Here is a 14336-nt window from a genome sequence, read left to right on the forward strand (position 1 = left end):
TCTACAAATCCCACTATCATCTCACATAGTGCATCTCCTCCACTATCACCCCTGTGCATAGCCGGCCTGCCTCCTCAAATGTAATACATAATCCAACTCCACAAACCACTTCTAAATTGCCACCATCAACTTCCAACCCTCCACCTGACTCTTTTAATCAATCTAACCCAACTGTTAAAGACCTATCCCATGTATATATACCTTTTGCGGGTCCTTCTCCTTTGGCCCCTAATCTCTTTGCAACTTACCCCCTGCCATAAATTCTCAGACTATGATTCCACCTACAACACCACTTACTTCTCACATTCCAACAACCCCTTTATCCACCTTTGCACCGGCTAAACTTTCCCACACCTCTAGTTTTTTCCAACAAACACATGACTATGCTGCTGTTGATAAGGAAAATTCAGAGCCCAACATCACACCCAAACGACCAAGTTCAAATCTCTCCTTGCGAAAAATGCTCAAGCGATGTCGTGGCCTAGATGGTTCAACTTCTTCCAACCTGTCAATGGAAGATGTTCAAGAGGATCAAGTTTCCATTATATTGGATTCGAACCCCTCAATCGACTTTGATGCAGAGGTTGCTTTGCAACCCCGCAACTCATTATGAAACTCATAAGTTGGAATGCACGGGGTTTGGGGAACCCGGGTGCATTACGCCATCTCCGATTGCTTGTTCAACAACAATCGCCCCATGTTTTGTTTCTTATGGAAACAAAACTCGCTGATAACTCTATTACAAGATTGCGTCTTTTGTTAAAGTTCTCTAACGGTTTGGAAGTTGCTCGGATTGGTTTAAGTGGTGGAATTATGCTTCTTTGGTCTGATGAAATTGATGTTACTTTGCTGAATATGGGGCCGACTTTTTTTGACTGCTACATGAAGTTCAATGGCAGTCCAAGCTTCCATTTTACGGGGTTTTATGGAGCTCCCGATCTTGCTAGTAAATCTGCCTCCTGGACTCTTTTTCAGCGTTTTGGTGATGTTGCTCCTCTCCTCCCATGGCTTGCAATTGGAGACTTCAATGAAATTTTATCTAACAATGATAAATCCGGAGGAAGTTTTAGGCGAGAGTCACACATGGAAGCCTTTAGAACATCTTTAGACAAATATTTTCTGCAAGAAGTGCCTTACAATGGTGATCCTTTCACCTGGACAAAGAACCGTACTACTCCTCATGCACTTAAAGAACGTCTTGATTGGTGCTTCATAAATAATAAATGGTCGACTCACTTTCACCTACCCACTGTTGATCACCTTGATTATTTCAACTCAGATCATAGGGCCATAGCTGTGAGTTTTTCCTTCCTTTCTCAGACCGAAACTCCAGCAAGGAGTAAGAGCAGATTTCGTTTTGAAAAGCTTTGGCTTGCTGACCCAGAAAGTGTTGAAATCATCATGAAAAGTTGGAACTCCAGCATTATTTCTGATCCTATTACTGCCGTGTTAGACAACCTCAGCACTTGTGCAAAAAATTTGCAAAGTTGGCACATCGGAAAGTATGGAAAAATGAAGAAGACTATCAATTCTCTCCAGTCTAAAGTGGCTGACTTGAATAACTCAAATTCCAGCAGCTCCGATCACTTTCAAGAGTTACACAATGCAGAAATTGTCCTTGAGGATCTTTTGGAGCAAGAAGAGGTGTATTGGCAACAACGTTCAAGGGTTGATTGGCTTTCTTGTGGGGACCGTAATACGAAGTTTTTTCATGCTAAAGCTTCCTCACGAAAATCTAACAACAAAATAAAGTTTCTACACAACTCTTTGGGTCAAAAAGTGTACTCTAAAGAAGATATTGCAGCTGTTGTGCAAGCCTTTTACTCTGACCTTTTCTCATCCACATCTGTTGATGAAGAAGCTCTCAACTCTACTCTCTCATGCATTCCTACCACGGTCAGTGCTGAATTAAATGCATCTTTAGTTAAGCCTTTTACTCCGGATGAGGTATATACGGCGTTGCACTCCATGGGTCCTGACAAAAGCCCGGGAATTGATGGCATGTCGGCTATGTTTTATCAGAAAAATTGGACAACCGTTGGTGATTTGGTGACCAAAGTTGTTCTAAGCATTCTCAATGACAATGCCGACCCTACTGCTTTAAACAAGACCCTCATCACACTAATTCCAAAGGTTAAGAAGCCTCAACATATACAAGAGTATCGCCCAATTAGCCTCTGCAATGTCATCTCGAAGCTTGTTACTAAGGTTCTTGTTTCTCGATTTAAATTGGCCCTCCCTATGGTTATCTCTGAGGAACAAAGTGCATTTCTACCGAATCGCCTCATCACTGATAATGTCCTGGTTGCATTTGAGTTGGTGCATGCTATTAAAAATAAAACTGCGGGACGTAATGGCATTGCTTCTTTCAAGCTAGACATGAGTAAGGCCTTCGATCGGGTTGAGTGGAAGTTTATTGAAGAAGTTATGAGGAAAATGGGGTTTGCCGAACGATGGATCTCTCTTATCATGAGCTGCCTTACTACCAATAACTTCTCTTTTATCATTAATGGAGAAGTTATGGGAGATTTAACACCATCTAGAGGGCTTCGACAGGGATGTCCCTTATCCCCATATTTGTTTTTAATTTGTTCTGAAGGGTTCTCACGATTGCTTCAGCATGAGCAAGAAAGTCACAACTTAATGGGTTTCAAGCTAACAAGACACGTTCCTCCTATCACTCATTTATTTTTTGCTGATGATAGTCTACTTTTTTGTCAAGCAAATGAGAGGTCATGCTTAGCCATTAAACGAGTGTTGGACACTTATCATAAAGCCTCTGGACAAGAGCTCAACCTTGACAAATCGGTAATGTCTTTCTCTCCAAACACAACTCTGGCTGCACAAGTTTTTTTCCATCAACAACTTTCCATGCCTATTTGTGAATGTCATGAAAAGTATTTGGGATTGCCCTCATACTCTGGCCGAGACAAGAAGGAAATGTTCAGCAATATCAAAGAGCGGATTTGGAAGCTTATGAACTCTTGGAATGAAAAAATATTTTCTGCTGGTGGAAAGGAGATCCTTTTAAAAGCTGTGGTGCAATCAATCCCTACCTATGCAATGAGTTGCTTTCGGTTGCCAGCCTATTTTTGCAAGCAAGTTGAATCAATGATGGCCAATTTTTGGTGGGGCTTAACTGAAAATGGTTCTCGGATACATTGGCGATCATGGAATCTACTCTGCAAGTCTAAACTGGAAGGGGGTATGGGATTTCGGTCTTTCATCCACTTCAACCAGGCGTTATTAGCTAAACAAGCATGGCGCATTTTTGAAAAGCCACATTCTCTTCTTGGCCGAATCCTAAAGAGCAGGTACTTCCCAAACAATAATTTTCTTGAAGCATCCTTGGGTCATTCTCCCTCTCTCACATGGCAAGGAATCCACTGGGCTCGTGAGCTTCTCATTAAAGGTTTACGATGGAAAGTAGGTGATGGCCGACATATCCAATCAGGTTTTGACCCGTGGATACCAGGTCACAATACTTTTCTGCCCTTTCATTACTCTGGGCCGTCGAATGGGGTTGTTTCTAATTTGATTACTGATGAGCGTCAATGGGATTTACCTTTACTTCAACAGTTTTTTTCAGCTTTGGATGTGGAAAGAATTTTATCTGTGCCTCTGAGTTTTTTCAGCAGCAGAGATGTTCTCATATGGCACCATCATAGCTCTGGCCTTTACACCGTTAAATCGGGATATCATCTTGCTGCTGACATTGATATAATTGATCAAAGTTCAAGCTCTAACAGAGACTCTCATTGGTGGAAATTCTTTTGGTCATTGCAACTCCCACCGAAGGTGAAAATATTTGCTTGGAGAGCTATACATGATGCCCTTCCGGTTGCAACCTCCCTTGTGAAAAGGAAAGTAATCACGGATTCTACTTGCTCGGTTTGTAAACAAGCTTGGGAATCGGTGGGACATGCCCTCTTCTCTTGCAAATATGCCAAGGCTGTGTGGCGTCATTCCAATCTGGTTTTTGATTGGCGCCTCTCTGCTGCCATGTACAAAGGAGATTACATACTTCATCTCTCCACAATATACTCAAAAGCTGAAATGGAGCAAATCTTTTGCTCACTTTGGACGATATGGACAGAGCGCAATCGGATCGTACATGGTCACAAGGCACGACCAGCTAAGGATCTTGCTTCTTATGCTGTCACTTATCTGTTGAACTACCGAAATGCACAACAACGGGTTTAGCTTACTGGCCCTGCTGCTACTTGCACATACCAGCAACCACTGCAGTCCTCGGCCTCTGCTCCTTTAGCTCCTACATCTTATCAGCAGCCCCAGCCCCAAGTTGTTCCTGTTGCTCAACAATGGCGCCCACCTGAAGCAAATGGTTACAAATTAAATGTTGACGCTGCCATTGATGTACACCAGAAGGTAATCGGGATTGGTGCTATCATTAGAGACTCAAACGGTAATGTTGTTGCTGCTTTTTCCAAACAACAGCCAGGCAATTTCAGCTCACACGAAATGGAAGCCATTGCTCTTTTTCAAAGTTTGAATTGGGTTATCCAGCAACAACTGCCTATATCTCTGGTTGAATCCGATGCACTTATGGTTGTCAATGCATTACGAGCTCCCTTCAATTCAATCTCATCTTTTCATGATTTGATTGTAGATGTTTTATGTCTTTTATCCTTTCTCTCTGATGTAACTATCACACATGTCAAACGGGAAGCCAATATGGCTGCCCATTGCTTGGCAAAGTTTGCGTTAGGGGTGGATGAGGCTTGTTTCTGGTTTGAGGAAATCCCTCCACCAATTTACTCTGTTATTGTAAATGAATTCTCTTCTTAATTTATAATAACAAGTATTTTCACTCAAAAAAAAAAAATTTGGAAATGGAGAAAGTAGTGGGACCCACACAAATTAAGGAGAAAAACAAAGGAAAAGGTTCTCCCTTATTTTTATAGGGAATACTTTTCCTTTTTCTAACTTAATTTATTTTAATTTTATTAATTAAAAATAAAAAAGATAAATGTCTTTTAAAAATCTATAAATAGAAAATAATTACATGTTCTAATAATGACAATTTTATTAAATTAAAGCATTCTGATTACCTTTCATAGTTATGTAAACAAAATAATATGATTCTGGTTTTCTTTCCGGAGAGTTTAATTAGTAAACAGCATAATAAAATATTATTTCCGATTATATTCTATTTTAAACCGATTCATTTCTCTCATTGATTATTCTAATTCCAATTACAATTTATTAAACGTGCCAGTGTAGTACATGATTTACACTAACTTAAGGGGTATAATAGAGACATCATCTATAAAAGTGTAAATATATCTTAAAGAATATAAAAATAAAAGTAAAAATTAAAATAAATAAAATAAAGTGGGTATACAATGTAATTTTTTTAAATTAAATTATTATAATTTTAAATAAAGATCATTTAATTTAATAGTTAGATAAAATTGATAAGACCATGACAGTTTTTTCGTATATATTAATGTGTATTACCAAACTAATACCATATATAATTTTTTTTTAATATAATCTGGTTTTGATATATAGGTCATGACCCATATATCTATATATATATATACATAGACACGATTTTGTCGTGTGATGTACTTTCACGGAATGTATTCCGTGATGTGCGGCAGCCGTTAGATGAGAGAGTTATTTGATCTGAGGGTTGTAGTTGATCTAGAGGTAATTAAAATTAAAAAATAGTAACGTACGTTTAGACTCATCTAATATACCACGGAATATTTCGTGACAAAATTGTGTCCCTATATATATTAATTTCTAAAATTTACGAGTCCAATGACGTCGACCGAACTTTAATAGTTGTCGACAGGATTTTTAGCACTACTGTTGTCTGAGTTAATTGTTATTTGTCAATTTGGTCCTTAAATTTTAGTTTTTGACATTCTTTGTGAAATATTAGTAACTAATGTTAAGGGCTAGCTAATTGATACTATTTCACAAACATGGATGTAATTGCCAAAAAAAAACAAAAAAAAAAACTCATTGACCGGATTGACAAATCACGGTTAAATCAAAGGACAATGATGCTAAAGTTCTTTATGAAGTGTGACAAAATATCTTATAACAAAACAGTAAGATTAAGTTACACTTAGAAACATTTTTACTAAAAAAATAAAAATAAATAAATAAAAGTTACACTTAAACTGTTATTATTTTACGATAATTATATTTTTGTCATGATTTTAGCACGATGTTGCATACACAAACTGTATTAACAGTATTATGAATTTACTTTAAAAAAAAAAAGAAAAAAACTCAATGACTAGACTGACAAATCATGGTTAAATCAAAAGGCAATAGTGCTTAAACTCTTTATGAAATGGGACAAAATATTATATAACAAATCAAAAGGCAATAGTGCTGGTTTGCTGCTGGTTTGGCGTCCGGAGTTGTTGCAGATCAGACCTTTGGCAACTGGTTTGTTGCAGCAGCTGCTCGATGGAATGATGATAATCTGAGGTTAGCCGTGATGCTCTGCTGGGCTATTTGGCAAGCCCGCAATGACCAAGTTTGGAAAGGTAATTCTAGGACTTCTCGTTATATTTTGGCATTAGCTGGAGGTAATCTTAATCAATGGAGATACGCTCAAGACAAAACTTTTGTTCCCTCTCAATTCAATTTGAAACCGAATGAGGGGGGTGAGCTTTGGACTAAACCCGTTGGAAATACGATTAAGATCAATGTTGATGCCGCTATTTTCGAGAGTCAAAATCGTTATGGATATGGTTGGGTTGCTAGAAATAATGAAGGAAGATTGCTTTGGGCAAAATCTAGTAGCTTTTGCGGGAATGTTTCTGCTGAGTTTGCAGAAGCTTTGGGTTTGAAAGAAGTGCTGAGTTGGTTGAAGGATAATGATCTCTCAAATGTGGTGGTTGAGTCTGATAGCTTGGTAACCATACAAGCGGTTAGGAGTTCAATTTTCTTTTCTTCAACATTTGGTTTTTGTGTTACTGAATGTCAATCGTTGCTTTCAAACTTGTGTGATGTTGATTTATGTTTTATAAAACGATCTGCGAATCGTGTAGCTCACCATCTTGCTAGAGCTTCCGTTTCTTATGCTGATTGTATGTACAGGGAATCTAATGCCCCTGCTACGTTGATGGATGTAATTCGTTTGGATATCTAATAAAGTTTGCATCTTTTATTCAAAAAAAAAAGTTACACTTAGAAACATCCTTACAAAATAAATAAATAAATAAAGTTATACTTAGACACACGAATTAATGGTAATATTATTATTATTATTTTAAGATAATTATATTTTTGTTATTATTTTAGTACAATGTTGTTGCATACACAAATTGTATTAATGGTATTATAAATTGCTTTTTTTAAAAAAAAAAAAAAAACTCAATGACTATTAAGTTAGTTAAAGTTAGTTTATTTAGTTAAGTCGGTTATGTTAGTTAAACATTACTGTGCTTGTATATATATTGCTTCCCTCGACTCTGTTTCAATGCAACAAATATTTTCTTCATTTTGAATAAAAGAAAAAACTTTGTTTTCCACTAATATAGTATCAGACGACTTCTCTTTCTTCAAGCTTCAAGAATTCAATTGAAGCTTCTCTCATCTTCAACAAAGGTACGTACTCGAGCCACCATCTCAGCTACCTCCACTGCACATAATCCTCTAGTGGTCGATGCTACCGTTGCTCCACCACCAACAAACGAATCTGCTGACGATTTGCATCCACATACAGATCATGCTCCTCCACCCAATCCAGTCGAACAAATCCCACAAGAATATATTCATGCTTCCAGATCCAATCCAGTCGAACAATCCTCACAGGAACAGATTCATGTTCCTCGATCCAATCCAGTCGATAGACCACCATATGAAGACATTCGTTCTCCATATTACCTAAGTAACGCAGACCATCCTGGATTGGTTCTTGCTACTCCAATCCTCACTGATCGCAACTTTCAGCCATGGAAAAGAGATTTCAAGATCTCCATAGGTGCAAGAAACAAAACTCCATTTTGGAAGGTACTTTACCTCAACCCCTTTTGCATGATTCTCTTTATAGTTCTTGGATAAGATGTAACTAATTAGTCATGTCATGGATACTACACTCTGTTTCACCTGAGATTAAGAGCAGTATTATGTATCTCGACACTGCTGTCAAGATGTGAACTATTCTAAACAACAAGTTTAATCAAGGTAATGACACAAGAATCTTTGAGCTGAATGAAACCTTGACACATCTACGTCAAGGTGACGATACAGTGAGTGCTTACTTTACTAAATTGACAGCAATGTGGGACGAAATAAACCAATTTCGTCCAAGAATCAATTGTACTTGTGCAGCTGCAGCACAAACCCAAGATCACATCGACCATGATCAAGTCTTACAATTCCTCAAAGGATTGAATGAAACTTATCATGCTACTCGTGATCAAATCTTGTTAATTGATCCTTGCCCACCACTAAACAAAGTTTTTTCTATGGTCATTCACCAAGAAAGACAAAGAACCCTTGGCAATTGATTAACACCTCCCATTACTGCTGCAATAAACACAAATCCTCCTACAACTGACCCCAATCCTGCTGCCAATCAAAGTTCCAAAAAACAAAAGACCAAGACCTCATTGCACTCACTGTCAAAAACCTGGCCATTACAAAGACAAGTGCTATTTTTGACATGGCTTTCCCCCTGAATATGGAAAACATTGATCCAATGATACATCTTCCAACATCAATAAGAAACCAAAAACTGGTTCTCTCCCCCGAACAACTCTTCAGACTCATCAACTCTCAATTTCACAAGGTGATCCCCAACATCTTAACTCAGTGCAGCTCAATGTCAACAGCTGATCTCCATGCTAAGCCATCAATTGCAGCCAACTACTGATGCTTCAACATCAGAAGGCCCAACAATCAACAATTCCACTGGTAACAAAAAATCTCAACCTCCACTTTCTTGGGTATTAGACACTGGTGCCACTCACCACGTTTGTTGTAACATTAGATGTTTTTCTCACATCACAAAATCCACAATACATAAATCTGTCACACTCCCTAATGGTAATAATGTACAAACAGAACTCATTGGCACTGTCACTTTATATTCTGCTATCACTCTTTATAATGTTCTATTTGTCCTTAAATTTCAATTAAATTTGCTTTCTATTACCTCTTTACTTGATGACAGTTGATATAATGTTTCTTTTACACCTAACATATGCTATATTCAGGACCATTCTCAAACATTAATGATTGGGACAACTAGAAGAATTGGCAAACTTTACTACCTACACCAAGATGGTTCTTATTACCAAGCCTAACATATTGTATCTTGTAATGTACACACTACGAACCATTGGCATTCACACCTTGGTCATCCTTCTGTATTGATTACAAACAAATTAAATAAAAGCCTACAATTTCCTTTTGCTGCATCTACTGTCCATAATTGTCCCACTTGCCTTTTTTCTAAGCAAAAGAAACTAACTTGATACACCTTGATATCTGGGGACTTTACCCCACTCCTTCCACAGAAGGATACAAATATTTTCTCACCATTGTGGATGACCATTCAATGTACATATGGTTATATCTACTTTGGGCTAAATTAGATGCCCCTACTGTTGGAAATTATTTTACCAGGATCTTAGATCTACTCACAAGTATGTTGTTTAAACACCCTAAATATGAACTTTCTAAAACGATAAATAAACACATATAAAGTTAAGAAAACCTTACATTGATGCAGCGGATTTAATGTCTCCTTCCACTCAGATCTCTAACCCTTGAATCCTTTCTGTAGCAGAGTATAATCAAGATCTGAGCCCGAATGTTCTTCTTCTTCAAGTTTGATCCTTCACAGTCTTCCAATCTATGATTGAGTTACTGCTTGCTGTGTGTGGGCACTTACTCTTTCACTAGGGTCACGAAAAAGATGAAGAGAAAAGAGAGAGGGATTTCGGCCTAAGTATAGAAAGTGGGGAAGGCTCAGTTTTTCTGAAGAGAGAAATTTCTGTCAGAAAGATGGTCTAAAAAAAACTTGTGATTTGACTGAGCCATCACTTTCTATTTATAGGCAACTACTAGGTTTAGGTTTAGAATTATTTGGCATTAAAATAATGAAAATATTAATTTGAAAAACTCCATATAGTGGCCGGCCAAGGTGTAGTAATGGGCCTCACTTGATTTTGCAGTTTTATCAAATTTTATCTCTATTTTCTCAAAAACGCCAATTTTCCAATTCTAACCTTTTAAATGCCAAAAATAATTATTTAATAACTAAAATAGATTATTAAATAATATTGTCATTTAATTTAATTATTAATTAGACATATAAAGTCCATTAATAAATAAATAAACCTAGAAAACTCTTTTCTTTACAATTTCACCCCTGCTTAGTGAAAATTCATAAAATTAGACATAGTCTAACTTTAGAATTATAATTGATCAATCACGAATCAATTAATGAGTCTTACAAGCAGAATGTTCTCAACTAGAATGGGGACCATGGATCTATATGCTGAGCTTCCAATAAGTGAATCAAATTTACCAAGTAAATTCCTACTTATTAATTCTTCGTTGAATCCACTCTTAGAACTTAGAATTGCACTCTCAGACTTATATAGAGCATATTGTATGTTTCACGATATCAATATACTATCTCATTTAACCATTGTTATAATCTTATTGTGATTTAAAGATCCTCTATATAGATGATTTACATCGCGATGGGATTTCCTTACCGTTCTCACCCCTCAATGTATTTTGCCCCTTAAAACACTTAGCTACCTGTAAATGGTGTTTAGTGATCTAATAATTAGTCAGTTAAACAAGAGCTCATCCATTTACTTCTATTTGCTAAGCTCGAAGGGAATCATCACTTGACTTCTATACACCAGTAGAAGCTATAGATTCCATATTTATGTTCAGCACTCCCACTCAATCATACTATCATGTTCCCAAAATATACGTATCACCCTGACCCAAAAGTAGGCTTAACTAATAAATCAAAGAACATGAATAGCACTCCTGAGTTGAGCCCAAGCATATCAGGATTTAGATTCTTTTAATCTTAAGATCAACTACTGATATTGACTTGGAAAGATATGTATAACGGTAAGTTTGTAATATCTTAACTTAGTTGCAATATCGGTCCAGTCCAATGTATACTCCATACATTCGAAACTAGTATACTTTACTAATGTCCTGGAAAGAACATAACACTTACTCCAAGTGTAAGTATACATCATCGCTGATTATCACATTAGTGTAAATCCAATAACACTGATGAAACAGGGACCAAAACTTTTGATTCATATGATCACAATCACATTCCACTGTGTTGACGATACTGTAATTGTGAATAAACATATGATCTGGATTTAACTGATTTTGTGTGTATGAATGTAATAAACATATTAAACATATTAAACCATTAGCATATAAAATTCATGCAAACATCAATCACTTCTAATTTCTTATATTGATAACTAATCAGATTGTAAAGAGTTTTATTTAGGGCATAAAACCCAACACCTACAATCATTCACAATTTTTCACCTTTGTCGATGTTCATTACAAAAAGAATATCAAATCCATAAGAATAGACAATGTAAAAGAGTTAAATCTCACTAGTTTTTATGCCACTCAAGGCACCACACACCAGGATTCATGTGTGGCAAGACCATAATAAAATGATATTGTTGAAAGAAAATACCAGCACATACTCAATGTAGCAAGAGAACTTACTTTTCAATCCAATCTCCACCTATCCTATTGGAATTACATGGTTAAAACTGTTGTCTATCTCATTAATAGAACACCATCTGTTCTTCTCAAATATAACACTCCATATGAACTGCTGCATAAAAAACCCCCTAACTATAATCATCTAAGAAACTTTGGATGCTTGGTTATGTTTCCCCCACTCAAACTGACCATAAGTTTGCACCTCGGACCAAATCATGCATTTTCATAGGTTACCTTGATCATATGAAAGCATACACACTTCTTGACATACAAACAAATCATATATTTCAATCTAGAGATGTCATATTTTATGAGGACATATACCCTCTGCAGAATAACAAACCAAACAGAGAAATTGATCAATTTTTTTCCCACCTCTCAATATGACAACTTACCAAATTTACCCAATTCAGCAAACAACTTGCCAGCTAACAAACTAGCTGACAATGCAGATAACTTAACAGCTGACAAACCAGCTGCCAAATTAGTAAAAAACTTACCAACAACCAAAAACAACATAGAAGCTCATAAATCAACCAAATCAGGCAGAAAAATCAATACACCTGTCCATCTTAAAGATTTTAGTTGCAACAACACTAGTAGCACACCATATCCTCTCACAAATTACCTCTCTTACCATAAACTCTCACCTCAATTTAGGGCAGCAGTTCTTGCAACCTACCAGCTGCTTGAACCAACTTCCTATACCCAAGCATGCAAAGAGAAAATATGAAACCAAACCATGGATACAAAGATTGATGTATTAGAAGCCAACCATACTTGGATAGTTGTTCCCTTACCTTCAGGACAATACACCATCAGCAACAAATCGATTTATAAGATAAAATATAATCATGATGGCTCTGTTGAAAGATGCAAAGCTCACCTTATAGCCAAAGGCTACATACAACAACAAGGCATTGGTTATTTCGAAACTTATGCCCTTGTGGCAAAATTCAGCACACTTAAACTACTCTTTGCCTTAGTTGCAATAAACCAGTAGTATCTCCACCACATGGACATCAATAATGCCTTTTTACATGGTGATCTCCATGAGGATACTTACATGAAATTAGAATTGAGCATCAGTCGGTTTGGTCGGTTTTTTCTATATAAAAATCCGAAATTCGATTTTTGGTATGGATTGGTGCAATCTGAAAATCGACCGACCAATCCATAACCTATCTTAAAACTGACCATTTTGAAACATCGGTTTGGTCAGTTTAAACCACCTAAACCGAACTTCTTTTTTTTAAAAAAAAAAAATATAATCCAATTTATTCTATAAACACATTATTATACATTTCACAACTATAAACATACAAATTAATTGTTTAAAAACTAATTATCTTATTTTTTTAACTTTAATATTAATAAAATAATAATATATTATTAGTAACTACAATACGTAAAACAAAACAAAAAACTTAATAAATTAATATATATATGTATAGCGGTCAGTTTCGATCGATTTATTACCAAAAAAAAAAAACCGACTATTCAATGGCAGTTTTTTCAGTTTTCGGTCTGTCGGTTTCGGTTCCAACAGTGTTCGGTAGGTCGGTTTGAACAATTTTTTTAGTTTTCTAGATTTTATGCTCACCCCTACATGAAATTACTTCAAGGATACAAACCAAAAGGCAACATACCTCCCAATGCAGTATGCAAATTGAAAAAGAGCCTATATGGCGTAAAGCAATCATCACGACAATGGTATGCCAAACTCAGCACTACCTTGCTCCAACAACAGTTCATCCAGTCCAAGAATGACCATTCTCTTTTTATCAGAGAAAATAATAATGTCTTCTTAGCAATATTAACATACGTTGATGACATAATAGTTGAAACAAATGACACTGCAGCTCTAAATCACTTCATCAACAACCTTGACTTCCAATTCAAACTTAAAAATGTTGAACCACTTCATTTCTTCTTAGGCCTCAAAATAACCATGGTATATCTGTCACTCAACATCCATTCACTATCCAATTACTCTAGGAATTAGGGAACCTTGGCTCAAAACCTGTCTTCACCCCATGGAACCCAATATCAAAATTGACAATGACACAAGTCCTCTACTTGACAACCCCACTCAATATCAAAGCCTCATTGGGAAGCTTCTCTACCTCACCATCACTCGACCTAACATATCATTTGCTATCAATAAATTAAGCCAGTACCTACAAGCACCTCGTGCCCCTCACCTCATAGCAACCAACTGTGTCATCCAATATTTCAAAGGAACCCCTGGACAAGGCTTGTTCTTCTACAAAACTGCTCCCACACTGGGGATCATGCTTGGACACACGAAGGTTCATCTTAGGTTACTGCATTTTCCTTGGAAAGTCTGTAATCTCTTGGAAATCTAAGAAACAACAAACAATATCTCGCTCCTCTGCAGAAGCAGAATACCAACCAACTGCTCCTTTGACCATTCTTGCCGTCAACACTCCATTTGTCATTTTGCCAAACAACTATCTACTTCCATCAAATATTCATTTGGATTAGACAAATTACTTTTTTTTTGGTGATCTTTAGTCCTTACAATTGCGTGCCTTCAATCTTGATGGATACATTCTTGGCACCATCCCTGCACTGCACCTCCA

General features: G+C 36.6%; 1 protein-coding gene across 1 annotated transcript; it reads left to right on the plus strand.

Moving 5' to 3' along the window:
• Window positions 1-609: 609 nt before the first annotated feature.
• On the plus strand, window positions 610-8869 carry LOC133032047 (uncharacterized). The gene is made up of 5 exons (XM_061105867.1): window positions 610-4158; window positions 4204-4788; window positions 6374-7120; window positions 7600-8004; window positions 8579-8869. Exons 1-5 carry the CDS (start codon window positions 610-612, stop codon window positions 8867-8869), a joined length of 5577 nt encoding a protein of 1858 aa, XP_060961850.1.
• Window positions 8870-14336: the final 5467 nt, after the last annotated feature.

Source organism: Cannabis sativa, chromosome X (assembly GCF_029168945.1).
Source record: "Cannabis sativa cultivar Pink pepper isolate KNU-18-1 chromosome X, ASM2916894v1, whole genome shotgun sequence".
In the NCBI taxonomy this organism is placed as follows: domain Eukaryota; kingdom Viridiplantae; phylum Streptophyta; class Magnoliopsida; order Rosales; family Cannabaceae; genus Cannabis; species Cannabis sativa.

Excerpts from the sequence above, each read along its gene's own strand:
- LOC133032047 (XM_061105867.1), top strand. The coding sequence starts at position 610 with ATGAAACTCATAAGTTGGAATGCACGGGGTTTGGGGAACCCGGGTGCA. Across the intron at positions 4,789-6,373 it reads CACCAATTTACTCTGTTATT|TGCTGGTTTGCTGCTGGTTT; the intron begins GTAAATGAATTC and ends AAAAGGCAATAG. Across the intron at positions 7,121-7,599 it reads CCCCTGCTACGTTGATGGAT|GTACGTACTCGAGCCACCAT; the intron begins GTAATTCGTTTG and ends TCTTCAACAAAG.